The 23583-nt window shown below is 37.7% G+C and overlaps 1 protein-coding gene across 1 annotated transcript; it reads right to left on the reverse strand.

The window, feature by feature from the left end:
• Positions 1–491: 491 nt before the first annotated feature.
• Positions 492–23581, reverse strand: LOC128243213 (splicing factor 3B subunit 3-like). The gene is made up of 26 exons (XM_052960818.1): positions 23485–23581; positions 22378–22635; positions 22063–22139; positions 21366–21459; positions 20967–21139; positions 20380–20521; positions 20022–20134; positions 19660–19722; positions 19257–19435; positions 18352–18517; positions 17930–18025; positions 13905–13977; positions 12274–12425; positions 11049–11204; positions 10422–10577; positions 9930–10073; positions 8486–8608; positions 8151–8305; positions 7173–7347; positions 6569–6774; positions 6100–6379; positions 5624–5836; positions 5146–5244; positions 2920–3063; positions 2166–2270; positions 492–1431 (listed from the first exon to the last, which is right to left on the reverse strand). Exons 2-26 carry the CDS (start codon positions 22601–22603, stop codon positions 1291–1293), a joined length of 3651 nt encoding a protein of 1216 aa, XP_052816778.1. The 5' UTR covers positions 22604–22635; positions 23485–23581; the 3' UTR covers positions 492–1290.
• Between the last annotated feature and the right edge of the window lie 2 nt (positions 23582–23583).

Consider the following 23583-nt stretch of genomic DNA (forward strand, 5'->3'; position numbering starts at 1 on the left):
TTACCGAAAAGATTTTCTAGAGTTGCAGCACAAGGTAAATCATGGATATAACAGTCATGCATTAATTGATATCTTGGACACAGAGATAATGCAACAGCACCCCAAGCACGATGGGGGAGAAGGGATATTTCTTCTGTAAAGGTCATAGTTTTATGAGCTACATCCTAATCAAAGACGAGCTTGATAACTTGGTGTTTTCTGATTCCAACATTATACAGTTGTGGTTTCTTTGATTTTGTTACATCACATTGTGGTGTCCATGATGCATCATTAAATATCCAAATTTAAAACTATCCACCAATTCATAATGAAAAATACTTTCTGGGTTTGAAGAACCTCTGAACATTCATCTGGCTAAATTATATGGCCATATATATCTACAAAAAACCTGAAACGTCAAGACTAAAATCGCTTTAGATATTGAAAAGAAGATCTGACAGGTCTGAAATCTTTACAACACAGATCACCTGAAAACAAAATCAAACAATATAAAAATTTCACGATTTATTCACATATATCAAACAAATGACATTCAAGCTATGACTATGAAACTGTGTATTTTATACAATGATTTTTTGTCAAGCTAAAAAAAAAAAACATTTTGTATAATGCAGATCAAAATTCAATGTTAATTGATTATCTTGTGTCATTGATTTTGAACACATCACATTAAACAGAAACAAGCAATGTTTTAAGATGCATCATTATGGCAAGTGCAACAGTATACATGTTCCTTGTTCAGTGTTTCAAAAGCTGCCTGTTTTATCTTCCATGTCACATGTTGTCCACTGTTTATTGTTAACAGATGATAATGACTTCATATATCTACAACTACAATATTAAAACGTCTTTTAGTCGCTTAAAATATCATAAGAATAAGGACCAATGTACATACTGACAATAGCCAATAAATATCCAATTTTGTTGAATTCATTCATAAATGTCTACTGTTCTCAGGTCAGATACATTTAATAATGTTCAGTGCATTAACAGAGATAATTAACAACTTTACATCCAGATACTTCCTTCATTAAAGGCACTCGGTCACAATAACAGTGTTCACTTTCAGAAGTTGCAGACTTGTGTCACATATCACCACAAAATGTACTGGGTATTCATAATTGGTCAGAATAGCCCAGAAATGTGTCACATATCACCATGACATGCAGGATTGGTCAGTTTGTATGCACAAGTTTGCCAATGTTTAACTTCTGAATTGTGCACTTTCTCTTTACAAGGTCAGTGTCTAGAATGCGTCATGTACACATGTTCACCACGAGAGGTCAATATTTAGAATGCGTATCTAGTGCGGATATCCTCCAGTTTCTTGGAGACCTCAGCGGGCGTCCTGTCCAACTCCTCAGCAACACTCTTCTGTTTTGCGACATCCATGGAGTTGAACATTTCACATAGATCACCATCAACTACATTCTGTAAAAGAATTGAAAGGGAAAAGGTTGAAATAAAACTACATGCGTTGTATATAAAAATGATTGACAGTCTAATGAGAGACTAATGAAGTGACAATGTAAATTTAACATGTCCTTATGCATACATCCTTTTGTATACATGTGTTCATATTTCATTCAATATACATAAATGTATACAAAGACCATTAAAACAGATCTCTTTTGAATCTACTGGTGTCATAGTTTCAGATTAAGGAGTCCTACTAACTTGTTCAAATAAATTTGAAGGAACTGTTTTTAAGTATTCTTTTTTATCACCCATACATAAACATATCAGGCCTAAAAAAAAAAATTGTTTGGTTAGGGTTACATCCTTAAAAAAAATAGGTAGGGTAGGTAGGCTTTTTATTTATTTTTTTTTATTTTTTTTTTTTATTAGGTTTTATATAAGAATATAATTTTCATCATTGGATAATGGTGTTAAAGCTATCTTCTGTACAAGCATTTAAGGTTTAAACTTAATATTAAAAAGCAATTAAAAAAAAAAACGAAATATTTTATTTTTTTTAGTTTTTCATTTTTTTTTCAAACTGACTATAAAAACGGTAGGGTCGGCGCCTATTCCGTAGGTAGGGTCGGGTAACCCGAACCAAATGTATTTTTTTTTTAGGCCTCAGATATGCTATGAGTGAGCAATATGCATCAGTTAGCAACTGCAGATTCATGAAGAAAAATTCAAACACCACAACAGCTTACCTTGACAGGGAAGTAGTAGGAGCGATATGAGAGGTGGTCTCGGCCACACAGAGGCGGGCCCTCCTGGCGCATGTACATCTCCAGGTGCTGGAAGAAGTCCTGATCCTGCAATATGGACATCACGTGTCATTCAGTCATGTACAAAGGTATACATGAATTTTAAACATTCACTACAATAGTATACTTTGCAACATTTAAAATTATGTTGGGAGATCACACCAACAACAAAAAGTTCATTTGAGAATTGGGTATATACAACCACATGTCATTTTTTTTTTTCATTCATTATACAGATGAAACATGGGCGGGTTTAACCATGCACTGAATCAGATCCAGGTGTTCCATCTTGAGGCTCTGAGCCAGCCTCATCAAGGGAGATCACTGGCCCAGATCAGAGTTGCTGCCACTGACAAACCAGAGAAAACCTCCAGTTACAAGGGCAAACAACTCCTCCCAGACAGCAGAGTCGCTGTCACCAGTTACTTCCCCTGATCAATCAGAGAATGGATTGACTTTGTCATCATCTTCATGCAAGAAATCATTATCATGTTCCAGCGCAACAAATTCACAAAATTTAACAATTAAAGAAATGGTCTCATGCTGATCAAACCTATTATACAAGTTATTAAACAGCATTTTTCTGGTGAAATTGAAAAAGGAATTGAAATTTGAAAACATGTTCAGATGCATAACGTTTCAAGCCTTTCAAGGCCACCATAACTGAAACCCAGGCTTTAACAGCAGAAGAGGTTACCTCGTGTGAAGTGAATGGTACAAGCATGCCAACTCCACCAGACAGGGTGGTATAGACGAGGGACTCGGAGCCTCCTGGGATCAGGGTGGCCTTCTGCAGGGAGGTGACCACCTCACCAATGTGGAAGTTCACCATCACATCAGCCTAAGATATACAGAGTATTAATGGTTATTAGACAGGTACACAAATATGATATTGTTTCTCAAGATATAACAAACCTACAATTGCCAAGTTTATCATTCAGCAATCTTTGGCAACTATTCTAGATGTAGGTAAAAGTATCAAGCAGTAAATTCCCTATGTAGTCATAAAACTTTCACTTCACTTTTTTTTTCCTTCCCACTTTCAAAAAATGATTTTTGAATTAATTGCAAATTTATACTGATCAGATCCAAGTTTCCATCTTGAGGCTCTGAGCCAGCCTCATCAAGGGAGATCACTGGCCTAGGTCAGAGTTGCTGCCCCTGACAAACCAGAGAAAACCGCCAGTTACAAGGGCAAACAACTCCTTCCAGACAGCAGAGTCGCTGTCACCATTTACTTCCCCTGATCAATCAGAGAATGGATTGACTTTGTCATCATATCAAGATGCGTGTGTTTTCGAGTATGCTAATACAGTTATTGCCAAACATCTTCACATGCACAAGAAAGCAAAAGATGTTCGAACAAAACAGGAAGTATTTCTTCATATATACAAGCATTGCAACTAAATAGTATTATATCTAAGTAATACAATTGGCCCTTAAGAGACACCAGCACTTGTCTCTATCATAAATCTGTACATTCAAAATACAGAATATTTCCAGCTTTTACTAAGAAGAGGTAAATATAAATGCTTGCAACATGAACAACGAACACATCCATGGCAAGTTCATCTAGATCAGATCCAGGTTTCCATCTTGAAGCTCTGAGCCAGCCTCATCAAGGGAGATCACTGGCCCAGGTCAGAGTTGCTGCCCCTGACAAACCAGAGAAAACCTCTAGTTACAAGGGCAAACGACTCCTTCCAGACAGCAGAGTCGCCGTCACCAGTTACTTCCCCTGATCAATCAGAGAATGGATTGAATTTGTCATCATATCATGATATCTATTGTTTCTGTATTAATCTAGACTTTGTTACTTGTCACAGACTAACATATGAACAGCTGTAGAACAGATCAGTGTTTTTATACACTTCATTAAAAAGCAGTGATACAATCAGTATTTGGTGATGCCAGTTCTAATCCTTTTGACAGATTAGTCACTGATATGACCAAGGTTTTTAAGCTTTCACAAAATACATACTAATCAAACATGTGTACAGGACAGGTGAACACCAAAGCTTACAACATAATCAACGATGAATGCATTAATCGCAAGTTGATTTAGATCAGATCCAAGTTTCCATCTTGAGGCTCTGAGCCAGCCTCATCAAGGGAGATCACTGGCCCAGGTCCGAGTTGCTGCCCCAGACAAACCAGAGAAAACCGCCAGTTACAAGGGCAAACAACTCCTTCCAGACAGCAGAGTTGCCGTCACCAGTTACTTCCCCTGATCAATCAGAGAATGGATTGACTTTGTCATCATATCAAAATACCAACTGAATATGTACAACAGGACTTTTTAGAACTGACAATTCCAAACTTGCACATGAAGACAACATCCAAGTAAATATATACAGAATACAACATAATCTAATGGAACAGAATAGACATATTTTGTTCTTAAAAAGCAATCATAACTACAGTTGCATTTTTTCCACTGCATTCAGTGAAATTTTCCTCTTCAAAACTGCTTAACATGGATCTAGATTTTTCAAACACCAGTATATGTTAAGCCATTTTAAAAGCGATCAAAACCAAAAAAAATAATAGCATGTTAATTAAGATCAGATCCAAGTTTCCATCTTGAGGCTCTGAGCCAGCCTCATCAAGGGAGATCACTAGCCCAGGTCAGAGTTGCTGCCCCTGACAAACCAGAGAAAACCGCCAGTTGCAAGGGCAAACAACTCCTTCCAGACAGCAGAGTCGCCGTCACCAGTTACTTCCCCTGATCAATCAGAGAATGGATTGACTTTGTCATCATCTCAAAACGTCTTTACGGTCATGTTTTTAATGACTGATGTTAAAAGGCAAGAAAACCAAGAACAGATGATAGAATTTCTTTCACACACAATAAACAAAAACATATGTTTATTAAACTAACAGTCGAAAACATGCCTCACTATCTTATGATCCTAGTTCCTACCTTCTGTGAGGCTCCACTGAGCAGGCCTCTGTCCCAGAGTGCCTTGTTTCCTGTTGGATCTTCATCCACATCATCTGTCACATCTGTGGGCAAGCGAATCTGCAAACGACAAGATCATTTACATTTGTCACCAGTGCAATTTATTCATTATAAAAATCCACCTTTTAAATAATACACATTTCATAAGTTATACAACAGTTTTAATTAATGCTGTACGCACTCAGTCTGTTTTTGTAATGAGTATGATCTTTATACAACAATTAAGCAAAGTTCTACCCGAAAATGTTTTCCAAGGGTGATAAACTTGAGATGTACATGTGTATGCATATGAAATTAGTCCTTAATTCATCAAGTAGACAAAAATCTAACTGAACAGAATCGTTTTCTGAAATGAGAACATTCGTCTCCTTACATTTATCTGTCCAACATTTCTAGCTCCTAAATTATTAATTAGCAAAGTAAGAACATAATTGCATACCACAGTAATGTTTCCAAACTTGTCAGCTCCTGCCACCGAGTCATAATCCAGCAGACAAGAGGCTGTGAGCCAGCGTGGGACTGTGTCGTCCGCAAATATGATCAGTTGGTTCTCAGCACGCTTATAGCGCACAAAATGGAAACTGTCTTGGATGTCTGCAACTACTACACGGTTACCCATTGTGTGAATGCCAACCACAAAGTTTGGGATGTGCTGAAGTGGGATATATATACAACATGTTATACAAGGATTCATTTGGAAAAGTCTTAAAACTTTCAGATTATACATATTAGCCTGAATAAGGATACAGCTGTTAGCTGACATGAATCACTCTTACATCTGTTTGTCCTTGAGAGGCCAAAAAAAACATTCCCCTTGTGGGTCTGGAAGCCATGACTGATCAACATCATACCGCATTCAAAATGACAACAACATTAAAAGAACTAGAAAACGCAAATATATAAAATACAAAGTACCTTATTTTCACATTTCCGCAACAATTTCTTCTTTCCCAGATCATAAATCCTGAGGAACTTGCCAATACCAATAAGAGCCCGTCCCTGGAAGGGCACGATAGCGCTGGGCAACTCATCGACGACAGTCTTGTGTAGAAACTCTAGCCTCTCCCCCTCAACCAGCTTGTATGTGTAGAGGAACCCGTTGCTGATGGTGCGAGGGTTCAGGGTGAGATCCTTGACCACACCCACCACCACATGGGTCTCCTCTGGCGAGTTGGAAAACTTCACTATCGATATACTGAAAAAGAAAAATAATTGTCAAGAATTTCTCATTGCAATTCAGCAAAAACTAGAAATGAGCTAGTATATTTAACTATAAAACAGCTTAATCCACATATAAAAACAGTTTGCCTCCATACAATAGGATACTCCTAAACTCTTATCAAATATTACAATTATTTATGACAAGTTTAACTGGAACTCTTACCAGTGAGCAGCCTCATTTTGTTCTAGGGGCACGGTATCGAGGGTGAGTCCTGTGATTGGATTGATGACACGTATGAGGGAAGCCCACATGCCAGCGCTTGCTTTAGGGGCCCCGAACACAGACTCAGGGAGGTCTTCATTAAGGAACGCTGCAGCCATCTCTGCAGCCAGCTCCCGTTCCTCCTCCTGGGCATCCTCTATCATCGCCTGCAAGACAAACAAATCTGTATAATACTAATCGCTTATCAAAAGTAGAATTTGGATAAACAAGCCAAAATTCTTACGCATTTACTTGAATTACAAAGCTGTTTATATGTCTGACAATGTTAAATTCAGTTTTAAGCAAGCCACTTTGCCAGTGTTTTGTGTGTGGGCAACCAAGAATATGTTTATCAATTATGAAGGAGCAATTAAATCAGTGTCTGATGTTACTTATCAATCTACAATCTAACTGCTGGTAATTCAGTGTAGGCTAATTCAGTGTACAAAAAAGACAAGTAGATGGCAATACACAAGTAAATGGATATTAACAATTAACCATTAAAACTAAATTACAGCTAAATTTCTGTCAAAAATGTCATAACTTTCATTAGAAGACTACATACATCAGCAAGTGTCTGTTTTCTCTGTGCCTTGGTGGCTTCTGTGTATGCGTTGTGGTCTGTTTCTATGGTGATCAGATGGCCAGACTCCTGATGGATGACAAACTTGCGTGGAGTGTATGGCAGGTTGTGAGACACCTGGTTAAACACGGCACCTAGTTTCTCCAGAGCCAAAATCCTGCAAAACAAAAACCGATCAGTGTTATTATTGATTCATTTGTTTGATAAACATGAACCGAATAATGCAAGATACATTCAACTCTATTGACTGGTTCTGATAGATAGGCTGATCAGTTAAGCCATGCTGCTGAATCAAAATTTATCATAAGGTTGTCTAATTCATCATTTCAGCCTTATCATATTTAAAAATACCATTGATCCAATCAAATTTCATTTCACTTTTTTGGAAGAAGAAGCTGATCAGTGAAGACATGTTTTCTAATCATAATTTCTCATGAAGTGGAGAAGATCGTTCATCATTTCAGCTTCAAAGCACCCCTAAACGAAAACCAGCTGCCTGGCTAACTCAGTAATTAGATCTCTTTGCCAGTGTGCTTGTGGTCATAAATTTGAGCCACTTCAACATGTGCTCTTCCTGTCAAGGTTTTCATTTTACTCCAATGCATGAGGGACTATAATATCACATTCACAATTTTGTTTTAAAATGTATATCCTTAAACAGCTGATCAGTTAAGCCATGCTGTTGAATCAACATTTGTCATAAGGTTATATAGTTCATCATTTCAGCTGTTTGAATTTCAAATGACCTCTTTTTCAGATATTCAAATTCTTTGCAAGTCGAAGCTGGTTAGTTAAACTGAATCCACCTGATTTATGACCTTTGCTTTTTTACCCATTTCTTGTAAGAATAACAAACTTTTCACTTCAATAATCAGAGGCCACCCATCTCTGTACATTACCTAAAATCAACCTGGAACTTCCTTTTATTCAAGGTAAATGGAAAACAACTAAGGTACCAACCTGAGTGTGTTGGTTGAGATGGCGACAATACCCTCTGGGCACTGCTCAGACGCGAACCCAGATGCGTACTCTAGTGACTCGTATGAGAGAGGGGTGAGGTGGAAGCGACTCTGGTAGGCATAACTGAGCCATGACCTGCTTGACATTGCTAACACCTGCAAGGGATGTTTTATAGTTAAGCAGGATAGAGAGTATGTCGAAGCAATATTACTGCATGGTAAATATTGAGAAGTATTGAATTTACCTGAAATATTGTGTACCCAAAAACTACTAGAAGAACTTAAGAGCACTTTTATCAAATCAGTTGAAACATCAACCATTGTTTAGGTACTTACAGCCTCTGAGCCTTGCATTGTGATGCGGAACAATTTGACAGGACGGGATCCCAGGTACCTGGTTCTTGTATCTGAAAGATCACCTGTCACAGTGTCGAGTACCGTCCGCAGCAACACACCATTCTGAAACAGGCATTAAATTATGATTTACTTTGCTTTTTAAAACTTGTTTCAGCTAATCGAGATTTTCCACCACGTTTAAGCAGAAGCTGGTCAGTGAAAACATGTTTTCTAATCATAACTTCTCATGAAGTGGAGAAGATCATTCATCATTTCAGCTTCCAGACATCAATTGATTTTTTCTTTACAAGGAACTATCAGATCACATACATTTACATGCATTTCAATTCAACTAATTCTCATGAGTCAACAATTTATTACAGAAACAGCTGATCAGTTAAGCCATGCTGTTGAATCAACATTTGTCATACGGTTATATAGTTCATCATTTCAGCTGTATTAATATCAACGACTGATCCTGTCAAAATTTCAATTAACTTCCTTGTAAGCCGGAGCTGATCAGTTAAGCCATGCTTTCTAATCAGGAGTTCTCATGAAGTGGAGAAGATCATTCATCATTTCAGTTTCTAAACTTCAATAGATTATTTTTTTCTTGTGAGTAAGTACAAGGTCACAAACATCTTTTAGTTCATTTGTCTACAATTTATTTCCAGAAACAGCCATACTTTCCAATATTAATTTCTCATGAAGCAGGGAGATTGTCAGCCAAATTATTGCACTGTTGAAAGTCTCTCCAAGGCAAATTGCTTGTAGGATTGATTCCCAAGGAATAACCCCAGCTCCCCCTTTAGCTGAGTTGAAAAAGCTCAAGTTGTTAAACTAAGATCAGATTCTTGTTTATTTAAAGTTTAAAACTTGATCCATAAAATATGTGTCCATTAATATATGTGTAACAAAATATTACACCTTAATCCAAAGATAAAAACATTTGCTGTAAAACTGCCAAAAACCATTTTAATGAACATGCATCTATAATGAATGACTTACTTGATCACAATAATAAATATGTTCATAAAGTCTGGAAATAAATCCAGTGTTTTCCCTTTATTACCTAACACAGGCTGATCAGTTAAGCCATGCTGTTGAATCATTCATTTTCATAGAGTTATATAGTTCATCATTTCAGCCATACATGGTTTGAACCACCATTGATCCGATCAAATTTCATTTAACTTTCTCTGAATTGATCACCCTACAAGACTAGCAAACTAAAAATTTACTGTCCAAGCCTCCATCATGTACAGGTCACATATAATCCTCAATATTTGGCAGTAAATTCGGAGTCAGGTTACACAAGCCCTAAAGCCTTCCTTCAAATAACAATCCCCAGCGCACTAAAAGTTGTTGTTGTTATAAATTTGTCATGTACTTCCATATATTAAACACAAGAATGATGATTTCTACACTACTAATAATATTCTACCTGTAGTCCTGTGTTAAGGAAGAGCCCTCCTACTGTGCCCGTCTCTCCAGTCTCCTCCTTGGCCTCCGTGCCCCCCATCTCCACTATACACAGTGACTCTGGGGCCGCCGGCAGGGCCTGCATACTCAAGGGTGACAAGCAGTCCTACAATGAGCGACAAACATGAATGATATGAAACATACATAAGTAATACCAATTCAATATAACCATGCAAGTAAAATCAAAGTCTTGCCAACTTGAAAGCAAAATTCCACTAAAACAGTGGTACAAGTAGGCAATATAATGACCTAGTAATAAGAGTTACATCTTAACTAAACAAACATTATTCAAGATAGCAATAGTGACATGTAGCCCTTTGCTGTTATAAGCAGCAGAAGGATCAATCAAAACACACTTAACTAACAAAAGAGCATTGATTATTTAGAAACCAGTAAACGACAAAGAAATACAGGAAAACTAGATTTAGGGTTGTTGTTTTTTTTTTTTACTTACTGTTGGATCCAGGGAGACAATCCTGACTGTGTTGTCAGCCAGCCCAACTGCCAGAAAGCGTGACCGCTGTTCTCCAGCAGGTACACGACCCAGAGCCATACACACCACGTCAGATGACATGTCCTTGCGTTCTGTGTACTCGTTCAGTTGGCCGGTCTGCAAATGAGAGAAGAAACAATGCAGGATTCAGATTGAAAAGTTAATACATGCAAGAGCTATTTATTTATTTTTTTAAACATGAAACTGGTGTTTAGCTAAACCACCATGTTCACTATCGTAAATTAACATTAGCCTAGTCTATGTTATCTCCTGTTCATATTGCAGGAAGCGCACTCCTTTAAGTGTCCTTGACCTTGACACTAGGGGCCCAAAACGCAGTACCACAAAAGGTCTTCATAAACTCTTCCTAGATACCAAATTTGGTCACTAAAGTAAAACCTAACTAAAATAATTCCATACCAAGTCAGACACTGCTATACCGCTTGCCCTCCCCAATGGCGTTATAATTCAAATAACCATGTTTCACTTTATGAAAACCTAAGTAGTTAAAAATAGGAATCGTTCCTTAAATGTTCTGGTCAAAAGAATAGATGTGAATCTAACAAGTGCCGCTTTTTAAATACTTACAGGGTCCATCTCAAAATAGACTAATTCTCCACCAGAGAGGGCAATAACGACCTGCCTCTGGTTCACAGCACACTTGACTATGTTTTTCTTGCCTGGAGTCTTCCACTCGTTCACTCTCTTATCTGATCTGATGTGGCGGATTCCATCCGGGTAGATCTGAAAGTAACAGCAATATAATTTCACTATTTAAACCTGTCTAGAAATGCTCTTAGAACAGTCTTATACAAAGAGGATTATGAGACATTCAACTGTACTTGAAAGGTTTGACAATATCTCCCATCTTGAAAGAAATCATGTGGAAATGCCTAGTGATTGTTTGACTCAGTCCCAGAGTTGGATAAAGGCTGATCAGTTAAGCCATGCTGTTGAATCAGACTTTGTCATAAAGTATAAACTTCATCATTTCAGCCATATCAGGTGTAAAAACATAAATTTTACTGTTTGAAAATGAATTCAGCACTTGTTGAATAGTAGCAGTTTTAAATAGGTCCACCTCTTCCTTTGAGTGTCTGCTAAACACATTCAGTCGAAGGAATGTCAGTAAAGGATGTTCAAGTATCATGTAACAAAACTGCGAAGTTTGAACTGCCTTACTGCACATGAACATTTGAGATACTTGGTGTGGTAAGGATATCATTGATTGTCCACAACAGGCACAACTACAAATGCATTTGCAGCACAGTGGCATGACACGTAACTTCAAAATACATGAGGTCTTACTGTTCTTGTTTCAGCAAATATCATCACATTACCATGAGTGCAAATTTGCAATGTGAACTAACTTGTTTCTTTGCAAACAATAGTAATTCAAACCAAATTTACATTAGGTCCTTTTGTTCTCACTGCACTAGGTATAAACACAATTAAATAAAATTTCAATACGCTTGCTCTTTTGAGCACTGCAATAGATATGACAACTTATGTTCATCAAGATGTACCTCGGTCTTCAGATCTTTTAACGACACTAAAGGCTGATCAGTTAAGCCATGCTTTTGAATCAAGCTAAGTCATAAAGTAATATAGTTCATCATTTCAGCCATTCCAGTGCAACAATATTGTTATAAATATAGTCAGGATTATGGACCATTCAACTGTACTGAAAACCAGAAATGGAGAGAAGTGATCCATCTCATAATCATTATCAATGTGATTTTGTCTTCCTGTTAGGCATTTAACTAACACCAAAAATTATTTAAACTAATCCCCGAGACTTGAGCCCACCTACCTGCACAAGAGCGTCATCACCAAGCTGGGAACAAGACAATGTGGGCGTGGTTCCCAGGAAGCCGGAATCTGTCACTTCCTCTACAGTCTCACCGATAGACAGTACCAGCGTGGCGTTCACGAAGGACACGATGATGTATGCATCATACTCCTCTGAAAGTATACATCAGCTGCAATGCTTGAATGTTGTTTAAAGCAAGTGTACATCTTTAAGGTCTGTGCAATATACTGCCAGATAAATACAGTAAGATCTTTCAGCAGTAAATGATAACAGTTAATTACAATGGTCACATGGTGCACACAATCTTAAAAGATAAATCTCAACCCTCGTCAATTCCTTTGGTATCACATGCTGTAGAACAAGTTTTATGCAAAGCAAGTTAAAGGGACATTTACGGGATGCATGATTCACCTTCTTGTTTTCTATTGTCTATATTCTCCTTAAAAAAAACATTGCACAGACCTTTAAAATGATACGAGTAAAATTTCCTTCAAGTCAGTGATATTATTGCAATTTCTACAAAGTTGCTATGAAAATATTCATTCTACATAGTAAAATTTGGTATTATTTTAACTAGTGTAAGTTCTTTACTTTGAAGTCATAAAAAATATGCTGTCATCAATTTCAGTCTAATTTAACAGTTCCATCGCATAACAAACAGTTACTCAGTCAATCGAGAGTGGGCCAGACAGAAGTGATTATAAGCATAAAATGCTGAAATATTCCTTTTCCGAGATCAACTCATTCCAAAGCTTCCTCCCCATTACAAAGACTGCCAAAATCTTTTCATTCTCCATCTTTCGTCCTCTGCCTTTTCAACTAAACATTGGCCTAAGGCTAAGTACCCACCTGTTTAAGCCCGCTATCATGTGACCTAGGACTCCATCTGAAATAGAAAGCAGGTCTGGTGTTTGGCTCTACACAAACCACCAGCCTGGGTGTTGTTAGTCTCGGTCTCATAAACTTTTCTTTGCTGTTACCATGGTGCTTTTACTTTATGCAGCTAAAATCGCCATAGTTACTGTTCTTTACTTATAAAACCCAATACATGTTCATCTCAGCATGGATACAAAGGGATTGTTTACTCCCAAAACTACAAACAAATGTTAAATCATCCTGCAAAACATCTTTCATATTGTCAAGCCCACATTGAAGGGCTTGCAGGAAAGACACCTTGCGAAGACCTCTGGAACAGTTCTGGGCCACAGAAACTTGTCCAAACTTGCCAGCTAGACCACTCACAAGAGCTGTCTACTTTTTGGTCAAGTTTTTAGACAAAGCTTCATAAAGCCATTTAAGATTTTTCCCTTGCACTTGTGAACACTGACAAAACATGGTACAGTAAAAACACCGCTTCATTACAACACTGCTACAGCTGGGCACCTAATCTGCAAAAAAGCTTAGAACATTAAAGAATGGGGCATAGCCTTTTGTCTGCATTCACTGTTGAATTTTCCACTTTCAATCAATATTACCTCCTAGTATGTAAGGTTTAATATGGCAAAGCCACATACAAGACCCTCTATCAGGCAGCAGATTTCTTATATTGCAGCATAAAACAAAAAACCCAGATTTTCAACAGTGAACAAAGATGCCAGGCTGCATACCCCTTCGTACACTGTAAGTCTTACCATCAGAGTGTCTCCTCACTGTCCATACAGCATTCGGGTTACCAGGCAGTTCTGACACCGCCATTTCAGATACCTGAAACACAGAAATAGTGGCTGGTCAGTAAGGATGAAAAATAAATAGTTCTAATTTTCCAATTATTCTCAAGAGCACAGCAAGTTAAATTTACATGTAGGTATTGATTTCAGAGCGATGAAGATAACTCTGGCATAAATAAATGATCAATCAAATGAAGCATTAAGCAATATCCATTAGTCAAGTACACGTCACATTGTATCTTTTTTTAACAAGAGATGTTTGTCAAACATTATGCACCCCCTGAGCGCCATGTTGTCAGGATTATATGGACAATTGAATGAAATATGCATGGACCGAAATGACAGCTGATTTGTCGCTAACATTGTATGCCGTTGAGGCAGTTTTAAGATTATGACCATTCAAAGTTTGAGGATAGAGTGTGTTATGACCATGACCTTTGACCTCAAAATCCATAGTAGTCATCAGCTGGTCACCAAAAATCTAAATGTTAAGTTTGAGGGCCATGGGTGCAGGCATTGACAAGTTATCACACAGACAAGCATTTTTCGTTCAAGGTCACTGTAACCTTGACCTTTGATCCAATGACCCCTTAAATCATAAGGGGTCATCTACAGGTCAGACACAACTCCGAGTCAAGTTTGAGGGCCATGGGTGCAGGCATTGTCCAATTATCACTTGAAACATTTTCGCATTCAAGGTCACTGTGAACCTGACCTTTGACCCAATGACTCCTAAAATCAATAAGGGTCATCTCCTGGTCAGGCCCAACTTTCATGTCAAGTTTGATGATTATAGATTCAGGCATTGTTGAGATATCACTGGGAGAAGATTTGTTAACTTTTTTGCGTTAAAGGTTACTGTGACCTTGACCTTGGCCTGATGACCCCCAAAGTCAAGAGGGGTCATCTACTGGTCAGGCCCAACCTTCATGTCAAGTTTGATGACCATAGGTCCAGGAATTGTCGAGTTTGCTTTCAAGGTCAATGTGACCTTGACCTCTGACCCGTTAAATCAATAGGAGTCATCTACTGGTCAGGCCCAACCTCCAAATCAAGTTTGAGGGCCATGGGCGCAGGCATTGTTGAGTTATCACTCGGGCAACCTTTTACCATTCAAAGTCACTGTTACCTTGACCCTTGGCCCAATGACCCCTAAAATCAATAGGGGCCATCTACTGGTCAGGCCCAACCTCCAATTCAAGTTTGATGGCCGTGGGTTCAGGCATTGTCGAGTTATCACTCAGACAACCTTTTACCATTCAAGGTCACTGTGACCTTGACCTTTGGCCCGATGACCCCCAAAAACAATAGCGGTCATCTACTGGTCAGGCCCAACCTCCAAGACAAGTTTGAGGGCCATAGGTGCAGGCATTGTCGAGTAATGACACGGACAACCTTTTACCATTCAAGGTCACTGAGACCTTGACCTTTGGCCCGAATGACCCCCAAAAACTATTGGGGTCATCTAATGGTCTGGCCCAACCTCCAAGTCAAGTTTGAGGGCCATGGGTGTAGGCATTGTCAAGTTATCACATGGACAACCTTTTACCATTCAAGGTCACTGTGACCTTGACCCTTGGCCGGATGACCCCCAAAAACAATGGGGTTCATCTACTGGTCAGGCCCAACCTCCAAGTCAATTATGAGGGCCATGGGTGCAGGCATTGTTGAGTTATCACTCGGACAACCTTTTACCATTCAATGTCACTATGACCTTGACCTTTGACCCGATGACCCCCAAAAACAATAGGGGTCATCTAATGGTCAGGCCCAACTTCCATATCAAGTTTGATGACCATAGGTCTAGGCATTGTTGAGTTATCACTCGGACAAGCTTTAAAATTATTTTACCATTTAAGGGCACTGTGACCTTGAACTTTGACCTGATGAGCCCTAAAATCAATAGGGGTCATCTACTGGTCAGGCCCAACCTTCATGTCAAGTTTGATGACCATACGTTCAGGAATTGTTGAGTTATCACTCGGACAAGCTTTGGTCTACCGACGGACCGACATGCCTATGCAAAGCAATATACCCCTCTTCTTCGAAGGGGGGCATAATAAGAAGGCATGGTGATGCATAGTTCAGTTTCGGGAAAAGTTTTGAATCACTTTGGATCAGGTGAAACACGGTAAACATCATGACTACACATCTACCACCAATTGTCCTTAAATAACAAATAAACAAATCAGCCAAACTATACCAGTGCTCCAGCTAGCCCGTTTTTCAATGGCGCAGCGCCCGTGCCCCTTTTCTTACCGCCCTGCCCCTTTTTTGAGTAGTGCCCTTTTCACAAATGCTCTTTTAGCGCTAATTATCCCGTTAGTGCCCTTTTTACTATTGAAATCATTATTAAAGATCGGCAGCCGCTGTCATAATTGAGACAAATTACGTAATATTTATGATAATAGTGTTCCCGCTAGGTGTCACCATGTTGCCCCATTGCCGACTGCTTAAAATATGCCGTACTGTCCTTTCATCTTCCCATGTGCCTTGTCCAAGTCATATGACAGCTAATTGTGTATTTGTGTAGTGAGCAGACGACATGTGTTTTCATAACCGGTCATCTTTTAATCCGATAATTAGCAAAAGCCAAATAGGGAACATCGGCAGGAGGCGGAGCTATTGAATACCAGCCAATCAGAATATACATTGAGAACTCGTTTATTCAATGATGAAAGTTCATAAAATGCGATAGAAAATGTGAGGGGATGGTGAAAAATGTTGTCAAGCACAATTAAATATTTTTAAATAATTGTTTATTGTATTGTACAGACGAGACTCGCCATTTTAAACAGTGTTGATTTGAAGCAGACGGTCACTGCCGATTTATAAACACAGGAAAAGTGGCGCTAACACAATCAAATACATCACTTATTCAGTAAATGTTTTGAGAGTTTATTTGTAAAATATTAATGATGAAAATTTCTTTGTAACCCACAAAAATATGTTGATGCTTTATCTAGTGTTTACCTATCATATCCACGATCTTGTCAAAATTCGCCGAAACCGCCATTTTGTCAGACCGAATTTAGGAGTTATTTTATTAATGTTTTATGTTTTATAAGTGACTTTTAAGAAAGGGCAGTGATTTTTATTGTCATTTTATTCTAAAACATGAGCATATTAAACATTATATTACCAAAGACAATTCAATAAATGTTCAACTGTCTTTGTTTTTTCTTCATTTTACATGATTTTTAGGAGAAATATGTGGCATTGCACTAAAGAAGACTCCAGTCAAGTGCAATCACACTATACCACAGACAATAAGACAAATTTTAATTTTGATATTAAAACACACCCTTCTAAATTTTGAGAAAAAGCCCCATTTTGTTCAAGTCTGAAAATCATGGAAAATGATTTAAAATGAGTATGAAAACAAAACAAATTCTAGGGTGAGACCTCCCCCCCCCCCCCAGAAAAAAACCCTTGTGACAGGGGTGGACCCCTCCCACAACCACCCCCATACGCCCCTACACGACTCATGTAGCTTGCCCTTTTCAAAACTCCACCCTGCCCTTTTCAAAACCTGGCTGGAGCACTGTATACTTTCGCAAAAATATCTAAATTTCATGTTACTCCACTTTAAAGGTCTGTATGCAACAAAGATCAGTAGAAATTATAGTGTAATCATTCTATATCAGGTGAAACACGGTAAGCATCATCTCAATGTTGCTGAGACCAAGTTGTAAAATGCACTGTTCTATTAGATGGTACGATCCCAATTTAAAACAAAAATATACAACCCAGGAAGTTGAAATGATAGCAGGGTCCATGTTGGCTAGTATGTTACTTATAATAGTGATATATTACATGGAACACATGTGTATTGTCACTGAGGAAATGTGCACAAGTTTTATGTTCACAACATTACATTTTAAAGATGTGACCAAATTTATAAGGATCACATTATGCTGACAATGTGACTGATGCTATGACAGAACCATCACGCTTTACTTCCCAAACACAAAGTAGTATAAGTTTACCTCAAGCCCGTGTCTGAGTACCCGGAGAGAGGACCTTGGTCCACGCCCACACAGAGTGTACAGCTGGGGCGTGTCCTCATTTGCAAGATCTGCAATCTGAAAGAGCAAAATTGTTGTCTGTAAACAAACTATTTTAACATTCATCAATAAAGCTTACTTTAATTCATGTTGGTTTTAAGGCTTTTGCAGCAGAGTGCAAGAACATGTGTACGTGCATTTCAAGGATGTCTGTTCATGAGCTACTTTCTTTATCTACCCTAAATGGTTTTGCAAGAAATTGCTTATTTTTTAAGGTTACAAAAGCCAAAACTGATAATCCGAAGACAATTTAACAGTGACCCAAGTATCATATTCCAGGATTTAAAGCCCGAGGCTAATCTTTCTACATGACAAGACATAATGAGTGACAGACTTTTTTTTACCTGACAAGACATAATGGGAGAAAGACTATCCATCTCATCCACCATCACGAGGTTCTTGAGGGGCCGAGGAGCAAAGAAGAAAGTAGTTCCCTCTTCCAGGGGGCTGGCACTGCTGAACCTAGGCTCGTCATCATCGTCCCCAAGCCGGGCTATCTGGTACAGGTTACTGAAGAAAAACATTTGGCAAATTTTTAACACTGTTTCTAAATTTTGTTATATCTTCTGAAATTACCTGTACTACTGTACAGGTTATACTAGTGACAACAAATGGCACAAAGAGCAGAAGTGTTGCATAGATCAGATTCGGGAAAAGTATTTAATCACTTTGCATAAGGTAAAATACAATTGGCATCATTTCTATGCATCTAGTTTAAAGATATCCAATATAATCACACATTTCTTATATATGCTACATCAGAAGTACACAGTAATGGAGAGGTGTGGCGGGATCCAGTCTTGGGGCAAGATTTAAGCAAACTTGTGTCGAGAAATAAATCTAGCTGTAGATGCTATATGGCAAGTCACCAAGGTATATGAAGATGAAGCTTGAACTGAAACATTTTGTTTGAGAGAGGTGCTTACGTGAACTAAATACTAAGGCATGCAATGGTGATGCATAGTTCAGTTTCGGGAAAAGTTTTGAATCACTTTGGGTCAGGTGAAACACGATTAACATCATGTCTATGCATCTACCACCTATTTGTCTCATTAACAAATGAAGTAATCAACCGAACTATACTTTCGCAAAAATGTCTAAGATTCATTTTACTCCACTTTAAAGGTCTGTATGCAACAAAGATCAGTAGAAATTATAAAGTGTAATCATTCTAAATCAGGTGAAACACGGTAAGCATCATCTCAATGTTGCACACATATTTGTGATTTTTCCAAACAGTGCAACTTACTGATTGCCAAACTCAGAGGAAGCAAACAAGAATCCGGACTTGAGAACACAAAGACTTGCTGCCAGTGGGATCGTATCAAAATACTTCAGATGGATCTCCGTAACCATGTCCTCATCTGTCTCCAAGGTAACCTTGAATATATCCCCCTGCTCCGTTTGGGCCAGAAAGAAAAACATAGACTGAAAAGAAAAAGTGGGAACCAACTGTCAAACACAATAACTATCAGAAATTTGTTCAAAAATAATTTGCAGTCCTATGTTTTTCTATTTCTACTCCAATAGCATCAAATTTTAATCAATCCATTTAATAACAATATTTTGATAAATTTCCTTGAATAAGTTTCGAACACCAGGCAATGGGACTATTCTTGGCATGCAGACTTGCACATTACAGCAATACATACCTTTGTTTTGTGTGTGGCACTACAGACAAATATCATTCCTCTTTCTGGATCATCCAGGTCATTCTGTAAAGTATGAAACAGGTGTGTTCAACATGTCACACTGAATATGAAACAACACTTTGGTGTTGTTACCATATCATGTAAGCATTTGTTCATTGTGTATTTTTCCCAGCAGTAGACCTGACAATTGAAACGTGTCATAATTGTGGGAGTCGGTTCTTTAAGATATTTAATATTGTCAATTTATTTCTTCCATGTAAATGTAATATTAATTAGAAACTTTATCCTTGTCTCAGTGAAATGCAAGACAGCATGTATGAACTATCTAATGAACAATAAGGCAGGCTCCACACAGTACATACCCTTCTACGCGGGATGGGACATCGGATGTCTGGCTGGTCCCCTATATTCTTGTATGTGATGTAATTCTCTGAACAAATCAGCACTCCGCTTGGACCATCTGTACCTCCAGGCACTGTTAAATGAGCACATACTTTTATAATAAAAGAAGATAAGCATGTAATTTAACATTACGCATGTCGAAAAGCTATTGGAAATTATCGCGGAGACAACATGAAGTCAACTGTTTATTAATTGTGGCATATTATTTATCAATGAAGATTAATCATTCAGGGGAAACCTGTTTTGAATTAACAAAATATTCCAAAATACTCCTGATTACAATGTTGAAGATCACTAAGCTTGCCATGCAGTACTGACCAGAGATGAGAAAGTTTGCATGTTCCTCAAGGGGTTCAGAGTATTTCCTGACCACGTGATTCAGCCCCAGATCCAGCTCGTAATATGTGAGAAGCTGCTGAGACTTCTCAGCAGAGTCTCCTGTCGGGTCCGCATCACATTCCTGCAGAAGTTGACACATGAAAACTTAGGCATCGTTAGTCATTAATAATTACACATGGTCAGATAATCTAATGTAAATTCCTGTACTTATTAAACATACCCAAAACTCTTAACAAATGAGAAGGTATTTCTCATGATGGAAACTTTTCATTGCTTGGTGTTTTTGTGTGAAAGGCTATTTTGACATAGATCAGTACGTTTTATGATGTAATCACATAGAATCAGGTGAAACACGGTAAGCATCATTTCTATGTCAAAGATAGAAAAGGGAGTTACTTAAGTGTATAAATGTAAAAGCTGCTACAATTTACAAAGGTCATACTAGTAGGTAAAACAATCTGTTTCATAATTTATAAAGAAACCTACATAAAATGTCAAGATTTTAGTCGCTATGAAGACAAAACATATTAAAAAATCTTTCAACTGACACAAACTCAGCTCCCTACCTCATAATCAATCTCAAGGCAGGCAAATGTTGGATTTTCAAATCCCACGTCCACCCCAGTACAGTGGAAGACTAAAGTGTTGGCTTTGTGGGCCTCCAGGGGGGAAGAGATGGTCAGTCGCGCCTGGGCATCTCTGTTCAGGATATACACTAATTTCTGCTTCTCCACAGCTCCTGGAAAGTACAGGGAAAATTATGTATGAATTCCATAAGGTTGACAGTTGTATGGAGAAAATAAACGAGAACGTAACATAAATATAATGCTGAAGTGTTTTCCTTTTATCACATACATGGAAATATTTGTCATCATAACGATGCAATAACTGTAATAATGGGGTAGATGAAATCAAATTTTAACATCCTATCATTTGTAGCTGACTTCTTTTAGTCCATCACTCACCAATCATCACAGCTCTGCCTTTAGGATCTACAGCCAGGAATTGTCCGGGAACAATCCTTCTACAGCCACTCTTGCCAAATGTTTCCTGGTGAACCTATCAGAAAGTCAACCAGTGTATTAGTTAATTTTTAATAGTAATGAATCGTGCATTGCTCCAATATGCTACACATAATATAATGCATTAATGTATATATTTAAATGATCATAAATCAACTAAACTTACAACATATACATGTATACCATCAGTGTTTTATTTTGACCTATTTGGAGCCTAAAATTGGCGCCATTTCCATTGTTAAAATAAATACCACGAGACAATAAAATTCCCAATTTAATGTTTTGAAAAAGTTTTTTTCTCATTTTTCTATCCTTTTTTTTTTAAATGTACAACATACCTACTTTTATGATAAAGCTTGGTATCTTAAGAAACAAAACGTGATTACCATCTTTCGCTAATTTTAAAGCATTCTTGTTCATTTCCAAGCAAAATTGGAATTCTAAATTTTTATCAAAGTGACAAACTTCTCTCAACCAGAAAGTGGTAAAAAAAATCTGACCATATATTGCAAAATTTACAAGAACAAGACTTAAAATTTATTAATTGAATCATGCTCTTACTGAATATTCAAGTTCCAATTGATACAGGTGCAATGAAAACACTTTTCACTACCTCTGAGCTTCCAATAACAAAATTTACCTTTTCAAACGCATTCTTCTGGGCCAGATACTCAAGGATCACAATTCTGCCAGAATCTGAGCCAACAACCAAGTAATCTGAAATGATACAGAAAAAGTGAATTGAATATTTCAACAACATGAGCGACACCCTACAACAAATGTCTTTACTTTATAAGAATGACATTGCTAGTGAGGCTTAATCAAAATTTGTTTTAAAAAAGCAAGGCTTAGCAGGGTTAAACTTCGGCATGTTGAATCAAAAGCCCAATTTCGATGACGCTTCAAAATGAAAACCCTTAACAAGAAATTAGAAAAAGTATTAATATCTAGTAACCTTTTGTTCCGCCAGTCAGCCGGAATGGAATCAACGAGCGAACTACGCCAAATATTTCCTGAGTGAGAACAGGATATATCTTTCCAGTGTTTGGGTCATGTCGAAGCAGTTCTAGAATCTTTCCTCTGGAGACAATCACTTCCTGTAGCTTTGCCCCTGAGAAGTTACCATGGACAGCACTGGTGATGCCTGTTGCCCTCTGAAGGGTCAGGTTGTAGAGATGCATGGTTTGATGTTAGCCAACTTTTGTACACATTCCTGAAAACAATAAAGCAAATAGACATTAAATGCGTAAATAGTCATTAATGCAAAGAAAAGCTATAGTTCTGAGGTTTGTCACTTCCAAGATCATGGTAGGGTTACCCAAGTTGCCAACAACCTTAATCAATCAATCATTGAGACTTTGGTGACCCTCTATACATAGATTTGTTGCTTTAACCAATCAGATATGTATCTTTGTTCAGAGCCCATAATCATAAAACATCTCAAGTGATGACTTAAGTACAAGTTTTCTTAACACTTTTTGTACTGGAGCATTGTCTAGCAGTTTTGAAGTTTTTCTCACTAAATATTCAACCAAAAATTCTGGCGATTTTCCTTACTGAAATATAAATTACACCACTATTTTCTCTTTGAAGCTTTTATGGAATTTTGCGATCATGATTTTTGTACAGACTGGAAAATAATACTTGCTGGCTGCTGCTCAAGTATTTTCAATAAAAACCAAATACATACTGTGTAATACTTTTAGAAATAATGCAGTTATTATACCATATTACCAGTGAGAAACTAGTAGGAAAATGACTTAAGTAAGCAAACCACAAAATTGACTAAGTAATGCAACAAGTTTTCGCGATAATCTAAAAAAGAGAAGTTTTTCTAGCAACTTCAGACTAGTCTGCAATGTTATGTGTTCATTATTTTATAACAATTCGCAATTAATGCCATACAACTAGCTAAAATTATGTCCAACTCAGAGACGAACAAAAACGCTCCAAATTTTCAATGTTCAAAATACCTGCATTTACATTTGCTATTTTCAAAAATATCCTGAAAATATGAAGTGCATAACAGACAATAGATAATGATGATTCAAAATGAATGTACCAATTTCTATTCGATTCGTCAATTATTCAGGATCAAAGCGATATATTCATCATCGCTTCCTTCACACATTCGCCATCTTCAGAAAACCGGAAGTAAATA

This window comes from Mya arenaria, chromosome 8 (assembly GCF_026914265.1).
Source record: "Mya arenaria isolate MELC-2E11 chromosome 8, ASM2691426v1".
Taxonomy (NCBI): Eukaryota; Metazoa; Mollusca; class Bivalvia; order Myida; family Myidae; genus Mya; species Mya arenaria.

Coding starts and splice junctions, on each gene's coding strand:
- LOC128243213 (XM_052960818.1), bottom strand. CDS start 22,603: ATGCATCTCTACAACCTGACCCTTCAGAGGGCAACAGGCATCACCAGT. Junction 20,522..20,966: donor GCCTTGAGATTGATTATGAG/GTAGGGAGCTGA, acceptor CAACTTCTGCAG/GAATGTGATGCGGACCCGAC. Junction 5,837..6,099: donor TGCGGAAATGTGAAAATAAG/GTACTTTGTATT, acceptor ATCCCACTTCAG/CACATCCCAAACTTTGTGGT.